The sequence below is a fragment of the Rhopilema esculentum genome, chromosome 17 (genome assembly GCF_057945365.1).
Source record: "Rhopilema esculentum isolate cy_ngs chromosome 17, ASM5794536v1, whole genome shotgun sequence".
NCBI classification, from domain to species: Eukaryota; Metazoa; Cnidaria; class Scyphozoa; order Rhizostomeae; family Rhizostomatidae; genus Rhopilema; species Rhopilema esculentum.
This window is the reverse complement of record NC_142831.1, coordinates 4,372,989-4,390,292: the sequence shown is the minus strand read 5'-3', so window position 1 is coordinate 4,390,292 and position 17,304 is coordinate 4,372,989. Positions and strand designations below refer to the sequence as shown.

Genomic DNA, 17,304 nt, shown 5'->3' with positions numbered 1-17,304 from the left:
TACAAAATATATTGTTTATAAGAATATTCAGGCTCAGGATCATCTAAGTTTTAAGAAGATCACAAGAATATCGCTCAGCCACAGTTCGCATATTTGTGTCTTCTTTTTCAGTAGTTTTGCGATGTTCATAACAGGGAATCTCAGAACTGACAGAAGAAAATCATATCAGATTTGAACAAGAATACTCTAAGAATATTACAGGTTCAAAACGAACATATCGAGATAGGAAAAACATATAGTATTATTACGAAAAAAAGAATGTGCTCAAAAAATGAACTAGCACATTCTTCAATAGCATAAACTTCATATAATGTTTAAGGGACAGTCCAAATGGGTGGTTAGTAAAAATAGATGAGCAGAGAAGAAAACATCACCTCAAAGAACATAATTTAAGATATGGAATATTGAAATTGATATAAAATTTGGGGTATGTAAAATATATGAATTTTTAAATAAACAATTTCACATATTTGGTATATATATCCAAAAGCCAGTCTAGACCATACACAACACACTAAAGCCCTGTTTACACTACAACTTTTAACCTGGGTTGAGCCTGGGTTAACGTTAACCTGGGTTAGAAATTTTGTAGTGTAAACGCAGCTTAAACCTTGAATGTTTTAGTTATACGAACTAGTGCTGCGACGGTACACAAACATGACATGGGATGTTCACTCATGTTTTACGAATTTGCTCCCTCCTTTTAGCGAATCCCGGTATAAAATAAAGAAATGAATGCCGAGCTTTATTTGAACCGACAAATATTAACTAAACTTTTTTAAATTGCTGGAAAGACATTTCAAAATGAGCTGCTAAATTCAAATAAGAATGCGATATTTAAAGTCAGTCATATCAAAATCTGAACACTTTAATTTTATGGTACAGCATTTGCATACGATAATTTGGTTGTTGGTTAAGAGCAGGATGCTAAAACAATAGAAAAAACTCAAAACGAACTTCTTAATGCTATCAAAAAAGTCTCAGTAGTAATAAAGCAAGAAGGCTTGGTTACAGAAAATGGGCCTTACTTGAGATTCTTGAGAAAAACAAACCAAAAGTTTCCTACAACTGAACTTCAGCATCCCAATTCTAAGCATTTCCAAATGACATGCTTTAGTAGGTCCCATATTGTTTGAAACTTACATAAAAATTCCCCGAATGCTAGGCAGTTTTGCATAATTTTTAGATTTTCATTCTTTCAGCAAGCAAGCAATTTGCATTATTTTATATTTGCCGAATGACTGTTTGGAAATCCCCTTTGCAAGGTCTTTGCTAAATCCCAGTGGCAAAAGTAATGCGAAGGGTGTACGGGAATGCACTCTAGAGAAAAGGGGATAGACACAAGGCCCACGCCACGAGTTTGGGGGGGGGGGCAAAGTCTAGCAAAAGTAGGGGACCAGGGCTTTTCGCCCTTTTACTGCAGCTTTGAGACTATTTGATTCGCAAAAAAGTGGGGGGGGGCATAGCTCGGTAGCGTGGGCCCTGAGACATCAAATTAAGGGTGCACAGATTTCATCATGAGTATAACCTAATGAAAGTTATTGGTCTACCTTTATTGGTCTATCAGAAAGTGCTCGATGCCGTAGACGCAGAGCTGTATAGTCTGTTTTGTATTAAACCATCTTGTTCTAGACATCAAATACCTTATTACATCAAACTAAAGGAGTGCACTAATTAACGTCAATTGGATCTCACGGACGTTAATTAAATGGACGTTAATTATTGCACGACGTTAATTTTCTGTGACGTTAATTTCAGACTAGTTGAAAATTTCAATAGTTTCCACGTTAGTGGAAAATCCATGAATAACGCAGAAAGTAAAACAGAAACATCAACAAAAATGTAAAAAGGATTTCTAGTGTTTCAGCAATACAAACACATGGTTACATAGGATTAACAAAACAAAACAGTAAATAAAATAAATGTTATTCAAGATAGTGATGGTGACGAAAATTAATGACGATTTAAAGGTGAAACATGTGCCTCTTTTACATTAACATTATGTTGGAATTTTTTTCTCTCTATAATAACCTCATTTACCTCAAAGGAGGCTATGAAAGGTTAGGTATACCTTGTGGTTGGGGGGGGGGGGGTGCTTTGGGGATATACTTTTGAAAATAAGGAGCAGCTATTTCCTCACAACAACTCTTAGTCAATCGAATACATCTAGACACAATAAAAATTTCATTTGTCTAGGTGTGAACGTTAATTAATGTCTCCTGAAAAACGTTTTTGCCTAATCGGACGTTAATTAAAGCCCCCGTTAATTTTAGCCCCGTTAAATACAGTCCACCTTTAATAATTTGATGTAATAAGGTAGCATAATTATTATGAAATTTTGAAAAATGCGAGAAAAATCCCCTCTCTCTCTTAGTTTGAACTGCCTAAGGTATGTTGTATATGGCATTCAAGAAAGAAAGCAAATCCAATTTTTAATAGAGGGCCTTTTGTGCCCCTCTTGCCTACATTCTCGTAGCAGTGGGGCAGGTTTTCTCAGAAAAGGGTCGACACGGTTTTTGCGGATCAACAATTTTCCCCTGCCCTAAGCTCTCCAAACTTTAACTTTAAAATCATCAATGATAAAAGGTTAATAATATACCAAAACCCTGGAATCATCAAAGATCTATACTTTTTTGTGCAGAAATATTAACAAATTTATGATTATCAAAAGCAAATAATTGCTCTGTAAATCTGAGTACAAAATGTATCTATATAAATTCAAGATAACTCACTCATATAACTACAAATTAATAAATAAATCATAAAAAGCATTTTTGTCTGCAAAATTTCGACAAATTCATTTGAGGCTTGTATAAATTGATATGGCATCAGAATTTTTTTGGCAAAATTCACTCAGAGATAGAAACATTGAATTAAAATGAGGGAAATATAGTAGAGAAGAGAAAAATTCAGAAGAGGAAAGGAGAGAAGAAATCAAATCAAAACAAAATACTTTTTGCTTCAGCAAAGTTAAAGAATTTTTAATTCAAACATCAAATGTTCTTCAGTGTCTTAAAAACATATATTAAATTTTGTGCAAAATGATAACAAGATAGCGATTTGATTCTCATATAAAGCTCTTTTTCCCCGCTATCAAAAATATAAAGTACTCTGTTTGATTTCAAATATTTAGAAATGAGGCAAATGAATTTTAATATTTACATAAACTGGGCATTTACATAATTTCAATATTTTTTATAAGATCGACAGTTTATAAGTAACAACTTGACATATTTCAAACAATAATTTTCATATTGATATCTACTCATAAGCTTTTTCTTAATCTAAATCGCTTCGTTTAATCTTTATCTACTTTAAACATTACCTGCATCCGTCACCCTATGGATATACAGCATAGTCGAAGATATAAAGATTTGGTTATCATTTATGTCGAATGTTGTTTCTGCAATACTCACTTTATTCTTTAATTATTCAGAATATTCACCATTTCTTCAGACTCGACCATCTGATGGGGCAGTGTATCCTTATGTCTCCTCGTATTCAGACCAGCATCCTGTTGGCAAATATGACATATCGTAACTCCCGCTGAGTACCAAGAACACAGACTACACAAAGGAGTCATACTTTCATCATTCTTGTTCGTTTCATTTTCATTTCTTGTGTTCATCTAGGCAATACCGAAAGCCACGCCAAGACCACAACCTTGCAATCAAGGATGTCGGAAGCGAGGGGCAAAATGATCTTTCAGAAGGAGTTATTGCCCCTTTCAAGATGATTTTAAATTGTTGCAGTACCCTTTTTGGCAAAACTTTTGTTGAACATGCAGGGATGCCGGATTATTCAGGGACGCAGGGCAAGGGGGCAGACTTTCGCTGAAGGCATGAAGATGGTAGACGAGGGAGGCGTGTTGCCGTGTGAAAGGCAGAGAATTTAGCCTTTTTTTGAGAAATAACCTCGTCAAGTAATACTGTCACGTTATCTAAAGCGAAATGTTGGAAATGTAGGAGCCCTATGTGAATGATGGGCATGGAGCATTCGCTGCTCGCCGTACGCTAGGATTCCAGGGCACAAAGACTAAAACGGCATTTTCTACCACCCTTCTAGCCTGTGAACCTTTTACTTCAGGTTGGGAGCAAAGGAGCACAGGCTACCACCAGAGGTGTAGTGCTAGCCCCTCTTGTTGATGCCGAAAAGTAGCCATGTCTACTTTTGCTATTGTTTTTTGCAAAATTTTGCGCAAGAGCCCCCTTGTTTTTTTCATAGCACTACCTCTCTGGCTACCACCCTTCTACCCCCTCTGCCCCCTGGTTCCGGCATCGCTGTAAACATTTTAAGCGCACTTCTAGAAGTCTTACCCTTCTAAGTTATAAATGCTTCTTATTTCCTTGATTGTGACTTCAAAATGTTAAAGAAAACATTTTTTAATTGCAACCAATTAACACTATCCTGAGGTACAGGGGTGAAGACATATCGAAACGAACCAATAGAAAGTGGCGAAAATTATCAATGGAAAGGTCATTAATCTGCGAATAACTGAAAAATATTTAGCTCTTATATTTATAAAAAAATTTATTGAAAATGAGTTGACCAGCTTCATCAAATTCTTGAATTTTCTACACCACAGCGTGAACATTGAGAGAGCAACGTAGAGAGAAACCCCGTTTAAACAATTTCCGGAGAGACAAATTCGTTTTACAGACAAACTGTCAAATCAAACATGTGTGAAAATAGACTTTTGATTTGAATTGAGTAATCAATATATAAATTACTTAAACTTGATATTGAAATTTCTGAAAGCAAATTAATATAAATTGCCCTCAGCACAAAAAAATTAAAACAAAGAAAAAAGTTGCCAAATATTGGACATTTTGAGTAAATAGATGCAATATTCACCAGTTCAAATAGACATTGACCTCGCCAATGAACAATACAAGTTCACCTGCTGAGACTGGCGGGCGGACAATAGAAAACAAAAGCTTACAGTTGCTGATTGTAGTTTAATTGTTGGCCTAAGCCAAAAGATGACAAAGGCCACGTGCTAGATCGATTTTCTAATTGCAGATCTCGATGCGGTATTGTTTGTAGTTCCGGGCGACACGTGCCGCGTTTTAACGATATACAAATTACTTTGGGATAACACGCAAACATTGATTCGCTTGAGAGATTGACATGCGCCGAAAGAACACGATAACGTAACCATTTGGCTCCAATTTTTAAGAGGCTTTTAACGCATGAATGGGTACCGTGCTTTGTGAGTTGTAAAGGGCAACCCGCGAAAGAGGGGCTACTCCTGTCCTGTCAATTCAACACGTTCACAAACACGCAAAGGGGGATCCACAGAATATTCATAGGGGTAGTTACAACAAAGACGCATGATTTGGCACATAGAGGCGAGGGACTGGAGCTGAACGCTCGTTTAGAAAAATATATACAATTGGGCTCGAGAGTTCTGAAAGTGCTCAATTTCTGTTGTACTCAAATGAAAACTTTTGCAAAAATAATGCTAGGTTCAATGAAATCAATATAAAAAAACCTAGAAAACTTTCCTCGTTCGAATCAGGGGTAATTGATATACCTAGAAATTGAAAAAGACGCACTGCAAACTTTGTTGAAACATATCAGTGTCACAAAGTCTAAACATCTTATTTCAACCGATGGCAGTGTTTCTCCTTCTTCGAATTCATACACGCGAACATTATTTTATTCGTTAAAGACAACGCTTGGCCTAAAATCCCACACCTGTATCCAATTTTATTATGACCATGAATTTAGCGATTAGGTCAGTTTGTCTATATTTCTATAAGTAATTATTTGGAATTATGTGCGAGAATGTTGCGGAGGAGAGACGGAAGGAATGCGGTAACAGAGAGAAAATGGTTTTTTGTGAATAAGGGAGAGAAGACTCATCAGTGAGATAGGATTCGTTTTGCAGTTCGTTATTGTGGAAAAAATGTTTTGTGTGTTTTTGTGGAAATTGAAGAAGGGGGAGAAAAGAAATATAAATTCGATTATTATTACTGTGTAAACCCTCGCCGCATCACAAATGCTCACTTTTCTGTGGTTAGACTCTAAGGAAATAAGGAAAATGCAACAAAACTTCAGTAAATTGATTTTAAATTACTTGTTTGTGATGAATTTCTAAAAAAAACTTGAAAAAACAAGGATCTAAGATAAACACGAAAGGAAAAACGATGATAAAATTGGGTCGGAATAAATAAAAGCTAGATAAAACTCTGGTGTTAAATACAAATATAATTGTTGTGAAAGATTACAAAGTGGAAAAAAGAAGCAACCTTCAAAGAATAATATTTTTAGCATGAATTCTTACTAATTTATCAAAAAGTTTTATCAACACAAGATTAGAGTTTATCTACTTAGATCGGGATACCTAAGTTTTGAGATTTTGTCTAGAAAAAACTCGAGTTTATCAGGCAAGATTTTTCATTATAAAATGGAGGAAATTAAAATCTTGCGAAATTGTAAATGGGCGTGATTGTAAATTGTATATTGGAAATTACCATTTCGCCTTTCGTTATAGATATTTGTAGTAAAATTAAACTCAAGTTAAAATAGGATTTATTTTAGATTGTAAATATTGAATTGTAATTAGGATAATTTGTTTTTGATAATAAATTCTGTAAATATTTTAAGTGGAGGGCCCCTTGAAAATCAGCATTGCTGAAGGGCTACTCTCCTCAAACATTTGAAATGAAATGAAATGCAATGAATTGAAATGAATGAGGGGGAACGCCGCGGCAGAGCGCCGTTACGAATCCTAAGATAATTGAGCTGCAGCATCATACTACCTACCCAAGCAAACAGTAGCTTTATGCCTCTCAAACATCAGTATTATTTTAGTTATAAGTACAAATAGCCAATATTTTCATTGGAAAATATAGCAAATAATTTGGTAAGGCTTTCAACACTTGTCTCAACCAAGGTTCGAGTGAGTATGAAAGTGATTAAAGTCACATGAAGATATCGCAATTGCATTTCGGACGTTTGCTTATATAAATTGGGCATGTATAGTTCGAGGATCCTTTTGTTCGTGATTGTGCAGTACCGTAAGAAGGATATTGTTCATTGGTCAAAATAGAGAGAAAGATTTTAGAAGAAGTAAATGAATATGGTTGCCCAGGTCATCTACTTATATCCGAAAACGAAAGCAAACAAAATGGTTTAACGTTTTGGAAGATTTAAAAAAATAGGAGTGGCAAATGGGCAAGCCGTGTAGCAAAATGGAAACAAAAAAGTGGACAGTGAAGATACCAATTTCAATAATGAGGATGCGAAAGACTTAAAAAGGGACAAAAAGATGACCCGTAGAGCATCGCACACATCCCTAAAAATGAGAGTCATTAAGTATAACGCAAATAGTTAAATGTTCAATGCAGAGATGTCTTAAAAAGCACAAAATGTGATATTTTTCTGAAAAACGCCAATCTAGCGCTGTTTTTGTTTTTTGACTTTTGTGTTATGCTTCCTAAGAATTTACCACTACACCACTGCATAAGAGCCGAACATATTTACAACGATCAAAACTTTACAACCTTTAAAACTTAACAAAGATCAAACTAGCAAAACATTTACACATTTACATCTTTAAAGTTCATCTAGAGTCAAGGATAATCAGCTTGTCTCAGGAGAATCACAGAGAATCAGCTGTGTACAGGGATACATTTATCACAGTTGCTACCCTCTTGATTCCAGTTTCTTCTCAACCTAGTTTCTTGGACTTTTCATACCATTAACCATTGGAAGACTTCTCATAAAATAAGGAACACATTTTGTAAATGGGGTGGAGGGGTGCTCTAGGGTGTGGAAATTTTTTTATGAAATTGTCGTTAAATCAATGAGCAATCAACATTGACAACAGATTGGCTTTAAAGATCTCTAGCAACTGAAAGTTATCATTGATTGCAGGTATACATAGTAAAAACAAACCTCTTTCACAATTTGTAGTGAAACACTTGTGACACAATTGACTTCCCTACTTTCTCCAAATCAGGCATCTCCAGTAAGAGAAACTGAAATTTCTGTTCCTTTATGCTCATAAATCCAACACAGAAAGTCCGTGCAGTGGATGTGACAACAAGATCAAGGGTAAAAGATGATTCCAGCTGGCTCATACTTGATTTATTGCTTACTTGATCTGAGAAGAAAAATATTCAGATACTGCATTCACAAGACAAGTAACAACTTAGGTGGCAAGGTACATCATTGCCAAAGTTTATAAGAACAGGAGGGGTGGGAAATTTCTTTGGGTTTTTCCTAAAAAAATATACCGGGGCATCCCTGAGAAGGGGCAAAGGGATGCAACAATGATAAACTTCATTAGCAATTTAGAAGCAGTTGGTAGATTTTGTTATCATAAATCATGATTGTCTTTCTTTCAAAACTCTTCATATTGGTTCAAATTCTTTGTTGACCCATTTTTAATTTAAAAAAAACCTTATTTGCTTAAAAAAATATAACATTTCCTGTTCTTAAAGCGAAATTAACCTCGCCAAAATAAGACATACCTTATCTGCTTACTGTTGAAAAAAATAATAATACTTACATGAAACATCACTTTTAACTGAATTATAACCATCTTTGCCTAATCCCTCAAAAGGTTTGGTGTCCTTTGTTAATTTGATTGCAATACAACCAGCAAGTTTGTTATCAACTCCCTTTAAGATCTTTGAGTTTAGAAAAGTACTTTCAAGTAAATTTGAATGATTTATCGTTTCTAAATCATCAAATGCATCATTACAACTACTATCTAGCTTATGCCATTCATCCACAAAGCTCTTGGCAAGTGTAGTCTTGATCAAGTGCTCCCCGCAACCTGAGATGCTGCTTGCACAGACAACATGCCCTTGTCTTGATTCTCTGTCAGACGTGTAGCATCCACAACCAAAACATGCTGCTTGACCAACTCTGCCAGAACGTTTTAGAATAAGACCTCCACTTGATGCAGCTGAACAAACATTTCCAAAAATATCAACACAAATTGCACCAACTGTATCAAGTCTATCCTCTAAGTTAAAAGTTACATCTTTCCCATCTTCCTTTAATTTGTATGCCTTGCAACTGATACCATCTTCATTAGAATTGGGAAAAACAGACTTTCTTTTTAAACCAAAATGTTCCTGATTAGTTTCTAAATTGCTCAGGTCTGATGAATCTTTACAATTTGAGTTACAATGATGAGATTTTATGACAGCTTTTGCTTTTTTGAAAGTCTCAAAAGCGTCTCTACTCACAAGCTCTTTATTATCCGAAATTTGGATGCCTTTTTCTAATGCATATATTTGTGCCCCTTGCCCTGCTAACATCATTGGTGGCTCTAATCCATTTAGGTTTTTAGTTTGATCCATAAGCAACTCATATGCTACTCTAATAGGGTTTCTCACACCCTCTATACAAGCAACAGCAGCAAAATGTCCAGTGCTACTCTCCATTAAACCTGCATCACATTGTATCAATCCATTTTTTGTTAGGTTAGAGCCAAACCCTGCGTTTGTCAAATCACTCTGTTCTAGTATGCTGACAACTTCATTGGTGATATATGAAGCAGCATGGCTCTCTTTTGTCAATCTAGAGGCAGCTCTGCATGCTTGTTTACATAATGATTTGTATTGTGCCATTTTGAGTTTGGAATGATACCCTGCTCCAAGATGAACAATAACAAATCCAGGCACTTGATATTTTCTGGAATCCATAGCTAGTAGAGAACAAAACTTAAATTAATTATGGAAGTGGGAAATAATAAATGCCAAAATGTACAATTTCATGAGGGTTGTACTATAGGGCAGGTAAAATGTAGGGGTCTACCGGATCAGGATTTTTCAGAATCTGGCCGGTGCCGGATATTCCACGAAGAAATCCGGCAAATCCGGTTCCGGTCAGATTCTGAAAATCCTGATCCGGTTTTTACCGGATAATCTGGCCATTTATGGATTTTTCAGTTATAAAAAGTTTTGAGCCACTTTCTCAAGAATCCATCAAGCAGGAACTGATTATATTTCTACGCTTAGATAAGAATCTTACTTTTTTCCAAAACCCTTTGCTAATATCAAGATAATATTTAGGTTAGATGATAAAAATTGAAATTTGGTTAACACTTTGTAGTTAACTACTAATTATTCCATGAATGTAGTAATTACTCATTAATTTTAGACGTTCTGCTGAAAAGGCCAAAAAGGTCAAATTTAAGTAGTAAGCAAAAAACAATTTTTCCAGGCAATCTAATTTTAAAAACCAAAAATGAAAAATTTGGCCTCTGGTCGGCAACTGACCGGAATTCGGAATTCACTGGCAACTGGATTTTCAAAAATCGGTGATCCAACGCCGGATTATCCGGCCTACCGGATATCCGGTACATCCCTAGTAAGATGGCGTAGAATTTAAATTAATTGGCTATGAAACAACATTGACAAAAATATTGAAATGGAGGGAAACCCCCTACTATTTGTGTCTATTTGTGTTTTATTTGGATCAATACTATCATATTCAATGTGGATATGCTTTTGAACTTCTAAAGAAGTTGTGAAGAAGTACCAGACATAGGAAACCACTTTCTTTTCACATGTAAAAATGGATAAAACATTGGAGAATTTAGTATTTTCTTAAACAGCAGCTTGCTCTACTAAACATTATAAAAATGTTGACAAAATCACAAAATTTACATGTTTAATTTTAGAAGATCTTTTGCACAGAGCACGAGGGACACAAAACTTCAGCACATATTAGCATTATTTTAGGGGAGCGATTCTCCCTTCATGTTCTGTTTAGGAGAGCAATTCATAGCTCGCCTCAAACGGCCAGGCCTGATATTAGCACCTAAAAGTATCACTAGAGGATACTTAAAAATCTCAACCAGCTTAGCACACATTTCTCGAGGAAACAATAACAATATTTTTGGAAAACGGCAATTATTATCAAACTGTTTATGCTGGGAAAACATCATTATGAAGGTCCATCCCTACTCTTTTTTCTATTCTATTATTACCAGGAAATAAATATCCTATGCAGACCTTCTGAGTTTCACATATTCTGGCCTGTTCTCACGCTCACAAGCATCAAACTAGGATTCTCACGCATTCTACAATAAAGTTTTGGATTATTCAATTTTATTCAGCTATCTTCTGAATCCTAGCAACAATCCTCTTTCCATATAAGGCCTAACTACAGAAGAGAAAATCACTAGATAACAGTAAATCTTCACAGGTTAAGTGGTACCATATTTATCAGAGATCTAGTGCATTGTCATTGTCTCTTGCCTACATGAATCGCAGGCTAGCTCTATTGCAACTATGAAACCCAGTAATTTGTTCCCAAATGTACAGAGGACAGTGATCTCCCTTTTATAATAACAGAAAGAAGATTTGGAAGCATCCAATGGTTACGACAACCTGCAAAAAGTGTTTGGGTGTAATGGGTGTTTAACCAAAGTAGTAGGCGTTACCAAAGAATTAAGAGGGCAAGGCAAACAAAGGGTCCGCCTGTGGCCTTGAGATCCGCCTGTGGCCTTGAGATCCGCCTGTGGCCTTGAGATCCGCCTGTGGCCTTGAGATCGGGTCCGCCTGCAGGATATGTGATCTCAACCCATTGATAACATGGAGCCCATGTTATCAATCCGGAGCCCATGGATAACAGAGGCTATCCATGGGCTCCGGTACCAGTGTTAGAGATCACAGAGCAGCCCAAACATTTTCACCCCATTTAAAATAAACTCACTCACTTTCAAAACTGAAACCTTATAGGTCTGCTTATGTCTAATGTTTTAACCAAAAGGCTTTTAAGGAGAAGGGGACTCAAGGCAAATGCAAGCGGCGACCAGCTCACAATTTCCACTAACATCATTCATTTTGAAACAATTCCACTGGGCTATCTGTGTAGATTCTGCTTTACTAAAATGAAAATTGAATAAATTTTTAAGTGGCCCCAAGACCTTGAAAATGCAGGAAATATATGCTGTACTTTCTCAACATACCATCCGCCATTTTCGTAAGTTTTTCGTTCCGTTGTTGCTGCAGTTTGTTGCAACGAAAACGAGGTCTTATATACTGGTCTTGAATCTTGAGAAAAATGGCGTCCGCTTTGGCAAGGATTGCTGTCCGGAATGTTGCTCTTCAGAGGCGAGTCTTGGGGGCTACCACACAAATGATATCAAGATTAGGTATTTGAGTTGTTATTTGTTCCGTGAAATTCCTGTTGTATTTTCTTTTTTATTCTAATTAATGTTTACGATGCTTGATGCATGTCAGCAATTTTAGGATGGTAACTCTATCTCCACTCTCGCTAAGGAGTTACGCGCAATTCTAAAAATTAGAGTTAAAGATCAGATCGTTTTCAGACACTCCCTAACAATTTCCCTTAGAATTTTTCCGCTCGAAATATATGTGCTGCCAGATGAAGGCCAGGTCCAGGTGGGCCTGTTTGGAAATTGTGGATGTGGCAGAGTATTATTTCTCCTGTGTTTATTATTCTCCTATTTCTCCTATTGACATATATTATTGCATATTTCCTTAAATATGGCAATTTGCCACTGTTTCTATATACAATAACGCTTGTGCATTCACATCGCTCAGGGAGTTTTCTGTAAACCTGCACATTTTGAAAAGGGGCTGGCTGGAATATTTTATATAAATATTGCAAAATAGCCTTAATTGCTACATTGTATTTGGAGTATGTTCCATGTTTTCCTGGACTGCACCCTGCTTTTGCTATGTAGGTACTATATAGGACTGGTTTCTTTTTATACCCAACTTCATGCAATAATTCCTTCATTTTTCTAGCTGGGAATATTGAAGGCTCAAAGCAGCCAAATCCTTTAACTGGATTCCTTCACTGTTTTAATGTGCATAAAACCCATCTCTTACCACCATTTTGGATAACAACAAATGAAAAGTGTCACTCATGCAACATTAGACATTACAGTTTAAATGTTGCATTTGAAAAGATATGGATAAAATACTAGATTTATTTTATCACTGTTATGAAATATATTCACATTTCCCTTTATAAAAATTCGTTTTACTGTATTACAATAGCCAAAAATTCGCTATAAAAGTAAATGCAGTTTTTGGAAATTTTTGAAACAAAAGCATGAACCAGTTTAACAATTATTTTTTCTGCTATCAGATGCAGTTTTAATTACTAGTTAGTAAAATTGTTACCATATTGAATCCTCTATATTATTTTCAAAGGTTCCACTGCACCACCAACACCACCTGTGACTCCTGTGAGTGGACCTGATTGGGAAGACAAGGGCTGGAAAAATGATGGCATGGGTATAGGCGATTATCCAAATTTGCCTGAGCATTCACAACAGTTACGAAACCCTTACCTTACTTACTGGGATCAGCAAGATAGGAGAAACTTTGGAGAACCAGTGAGTGACATTTTATAGAAATTGAATCTTTGACTCTTCTTTTAGTATTTTCTTGTATATTTGAAACTTGTTAGGTTTTCCATAAAAAGAGCAAGACTTTCTAATAACAGCAAAATTGCTATTTATTTTTATAAAAATTCCAAAGAACATGTCTTCAAATCCAGACTTCCCTCATAAGAATATTTATCCTTTATTTCAGTTAGGTTTGTCCGTGTTAACTGAATTTTTCTTTATATATGTTTTTTTGAAATTTCAGAACAAAATGAGAGCTTAGAATTATAACAGGTGGGTTAATTGTAAACATAAATTATTTTATTAACAAAACATTTTATTGTCTTAAGCTCCATGAAGAAGATGATGCAATTGGCATGTGGATGCCAGACAGACATGATGAATCAACAACAACTGTGTAAGTTTACTCCCTATCTGTGAGGTTGAGATATTATTTATTTTTGGTTGTTAGTAAATAAGCAGTAGTCTTCTTGATCAGTGGCATTGCCCTCTAAAAAAAGTGCAGGGAGAGCTCTTGGGACATTAGCACCCAGGAAAAATGTGTGGCTGTTTATATAAAATGAGGCAAAACCCTTTGAATATACTGGAATCAAATGTCTTTCTGTTTCAAAATGCAGCCATACATACATTTTTCAATTTTATTGATCTGTCTGCCCCAACCAAAATGTTAGACTTGTGTTTTTGGAAAAAAATTACCCAGCTTTCTTGAAAAGATGGGGTTTGAAGACCATATTATATGTTCCCTTACTTTCATTAATGAATTTCATTTATCTTAAAAACCATGGCATACTACTTTCAGAAGCCATATGTCCATATAGATTGCAACTGCATACATCTTGATTAAAACTACCGAGATGAAATGCTGGCATAAATCTAACTGATCTGGAATTTGGTTGGTTTAGACCAAACTACATTCCCCTCTACAGATAAACTCCCTTAAATTTCTATGTACTTTTTCAAAAAAATAATTCTTTTATATTTTATAGTGCTGAGGCCTGTAGAAACCTTGCCATTGCATTTGGTCTGCTTGGCTTTGTCTACTATCTGTCAACATTCTACAATGAAGAGAATTCTAGTGAAGTGGTAAGAACATATCTTTATGCATACATTTTTGTGAATATGTATCGCAGTCTAATGTTGTTAATGTTTTTCCTTGATCGTATTGAAAATAATGAACATCAAAAAATGTCTAGATAGAACAGAATTTTTTCAGTAGCTACCAAAAGGTTCTGATATATGATAATTGCCAAATATGTTTATAAAAAAACACTATATATAGACTGAGAAAAATAGTTTGTAAAAAGGTTATTTTTAATTAAGTCATCAAAAAACTTTACACCTTATTCAATTATATGCTATTCACATAAGGCTTTTTTACAGCCACAATTTTTTCTATAGTCAAATTTTTTTAAATATGATTCTTTCAATGATGTCTATTATCAAACTGTTTTGCTGGCTCAGTAAAGGAATGCAGTTTTGTTGATATTCATGATTATCCAAAATTCCAATATACTAGGTAATAAAATACAAAAATTTATGTAATTTTTGTAAATTTGCTCTGGTTGATTTTTAGGTTCCCAGAATGTATCCATTCAACAATCTTTACCTGGAAAATGGGGGTGACCCGAATGCAGATCCAAGCACACAACCTGTTAAGCGTATCACAAAGTCAGTTTATGGTTACTAGAGTGGACTGTAGATGTATATATAACAATTATTTGTAATTTCTGTGTTGAAATAATCATTCTGATTGCTTGATAATTTGAAATTTTTTTGTTGCTTATCTGACATAAAGCCAAATACATCCTGACTCCACAATCACAGCATAAAGTTTTTGTTATGTTCCTGGTAGAAACAAATGTTTATTTGGCATTCTATGGGTTATGTATACTAAAATGGAGAATATCATATTCAGTCATGTATTTCCGCCCTCTTTAGTATTCCTGATCATCCTGCCTCTCTAATAATCACACATTAAATTATAAGGTTTAATCATTATACCTACAGTGGGAATACAAGAGAGAATACATTATGTGGAATATGTTGTAAATCAGTATCTACAGCTTGTATGTGACATTTACATGTTAAACCAGTTGAGGAAACAATAGGGATTGTTGGAGCAATGCTTCCTTCCCCTCCTCGATATAACTGGGGAAATTAACATTATTTCTACAAGAGAACCATTTCACCAGGCTCAACATTTCATTCCTTTGTAAAATCCTGTAAAACCAACATTGCTGCAGGGGTGGGAAGTTTTGATAATATTATTGGGGTAAAGTTGCAATTTTAGTGGTTCCTTTTCCAGTCCACTAACCTTTTGGCCAGGATTTTAGATCGAAATGTAAAGATCGTGGTCTTTAGAGATGCTGTAGAAATCATATTTATATATAGCGCAGACTGAGCACACGAATTCGACATACGACCAATAAAGATTATTTTCGTTATATAAAAATAGAAATTATATAACCAACCAAATTATATGAAAATCGCCTGTAGTTAATAATCCTACCTGAACAGAACGTAATTCATCGGATGAAATCACGAAAATTTGTTTCTCCTGGCAAAATTTTTTTTCGCAGACTTACATTTTTTCATAAGGGCTAAAACGCTTTTTGGGATGGGGGATAAAAATGCTTGAAATCAAGAGCAGGGGGACGTTTGTATGGTTTTAAGTACATTTTGGAAATTAATTGGGACACTCCGTAGCCAACTTCCCGCTTCCGCGGCCCCTGAATGTCTTTTGTTGACTTTTTTTAAAACAACTAGTAAATGGGGGCTAAAACACTTTTTTGGGTGGGGACAAACATGCTAAAAACCAAGAGCAGGGCGACTTTTGTATGGTTTTAAGTACATTTTGGAAATTAATGGGGACACTCCGTAGCTCAGCTCCCCTCCCCTCTACGCTTCCGCGCCCCCTAAATGTCATTTGTTGACTTTTTTTAAAACAACTAATAAATGGGGGCTAAAACACTTTTATGGGCGGGGGAAAAATATGCTAAAAACAAGAGCAGGACGACTTTTTTATGGTTTTAAGTACATTTTGGAAATTAATGGGGACACTCCGTAGCTCAGCTCCCCTCCCCTCTACGCTTCCGCGGCCCCTGAATGTCCTTTTTTGACTTTTTTAAAAAGAAACTAGTAAATTGATTCCTGGCTTGAGAGATATCTTCTTTAATTATCGAATAGCATTCTGATAAATGGGAGTTTCCCTAGAATGCGGAAAATTTTCTTTCTAACCGATATTGCTTCCTTTAAAGTGCCCAGATATTGCTTCCATTCATCTCATTCATTCCATTTATCCAACTTCTTTTACACTATTCTTTTAATCCTTTCGTGGATGGAAATATATAAATACGGATTACAGTAGCAAAATTTAACTACTTACATTTCAACTCCAAGTTTCTGCGTATCAATTAACTTGACCGTCTTTCGATCTTGATAAACATCAGCCTGGAATGAACGAAATCTAGGGTGAAACAATCGAACAAGCTAAAAAATTATTCACAGCATTAATAATAAATTGACAGTGATATATTCAGCTTTAATAGGGGTAACAGAAGTAATAAATGTTCTTGGTAAAACCCATAATAAAAACGCCATATTCTAAAAACTTACATATATGAGAAACACCCAAGCAACGAGGTTTGACATATATATTTTTGTGGATGAGTTTTTGGCCTGTTGAATCTTAGGTTGCTTCTTCATCAACCGAACTAGTAAAAAACTGTTTACCGATCTGTCAGAATGTGTTCTATGCGGTATTGAGCTGTATAGTTCAGCAATAAATATCAACGAACTACAGTTAAAACAGTTCTACACACTACCAAATAATGCGGAACAAAATACGAATACTAAGAAATACCAAATAATAATGCGATGAATTAATCTAAATATCACAGAAGAAGGTCTTTACACGATTGTAATTCAGGTTTAGTAATCGAGAAAGACAC

At 35.3% G+C, this 17,304-nt stretch overlaps 3 protein-coding genes across 10 annotated transcripts in view; 1 reads left to right on the top strand and 2 right to left on the bottom strand.

The window, feature by feature from the left end:
- The window catches only part of LOC135681634 (uncharacterized), a 15,623-nt gene extending 12,140 nt beyond the window's left edge, over positions 1-3,483 (bottom strand). The window contains exon 1 of one of the 2 annotated variants that reach the window (XM_065196217.2): positions 3,417-3,483. The gene's annotated coding sequence lies outside the window, so the exon portion shown is untranslated. Of the gene's footprint in view, positions 1-1,028; positions 1,316-3,416 lie in introns of those variants that run through there. The other variant, XM_065196209.2, reaches the window with a different exon arrangement.
- On the bottom strand, positions 1,844-17,304 carry LOC135681604 (threonine aspartase 1). Of its 7 annotated transcripts, none has more exons than XM_065196199.2 (4): positions 16,740-17,304; positions 8,522-9,670; positions 7,906-8,113; positions 1,844-3,514 (listed from the first exon to the last, which is right to left on the bottom strand). In XM_065196199.2, exons 2-3 carry the CDS (start codon positions 9,666-9,668, stop codon positions 7,911-7,913), a joined length of 1,350 nt encoding a protein of 449 aa, XP_065052271.2. In that variant the 5' UTR covers positions 9,669-9,670; positions 16,740-17,304; the 3' UTR covers positions 1,844-3,514; positions 7,906-7,910. The 7 variants fall into 7 exon arrangements, with proteins under 7 accessions (XP_065052271.2, XP_065052264.2, XP_065052227.2 ...); XM_065196192.2 differs by lacking the exon at positions 16,740-17,304 and adding an exon at positions 11,942-12,056; XM_065196155.2 differs by lacking the exon at positions 16,740-17,304 and adding an exon at positions 11,900-11,966.
- LOC135681663 (NADH dehydrogenase [ubiquinone] 1 beta subcomplex subunit 8, mitochondrial) lies at positions 11,992-15,115 on the top strand. Its single transcript, XM_065196238.2, has 5 exons — positions 11,992-12,127; positions 13,158-13,342; positions 13,684-13,751; positions 14,341-14,437; positions 14,928-15,115. Exons 1-5 carry the CDS (start codon positions 12,037-12,039, stop codon positions 15,039-15,041), a joined length of 555 nt encoding a protein of 184 aa, XP_065052310.2. The 5' UTR covers positions 11,992-12,036; the 3' UTR covers positions 15,042-15,115.

Excerpts from the sequence above, each read along its gene's own strand:
- LOC135681663 (XM_065196238.2), top strand. The coding sequence starts at position 12,037 with ATGGCGTCCGCTTTGGCAAGGATTGCTGTCCGGAATGTTGCTCTTCAG. Across the intron at positions 12,128-13,157 it reads ACAAATGATATCAAGATTAG|GTTCCACTGCACCACCAACA; the intron begins GTATTTGAGTTG and ends TTATTTTCAAAG. Across the intron at positions 14,438-14,927 it reads AAGAGAATTCTAGTGAAGTG|GTTCCCAGAATGTATCCATT; the intron begins GTAAGAACATAT and ends GTTGATTTTTAG.
- LOC135681604 (XM_065196155.2), bottom strand. The coding sequence starts at position 11,951 with ATGGCGGATGGTATGTTGAGAAAGTACAGCATATATTTCCTGCATTTT. Across the intron at positions 9,671-11,899 it reads ATATTTCCTGCATTTTCAAG|CTATGGATTCCAGAAAATAT; the intron begins GTCTTGGGGCCA and ends GTTCTCTACTAG. Across the intron at positions 8,114-8,521 it reads AGTTAAAAGTGATGTTTCAT|ATCAAGTAAGCAATAAATCA; the intron begins GTAAGTATTATT and ends TTTTCTTCTCAG.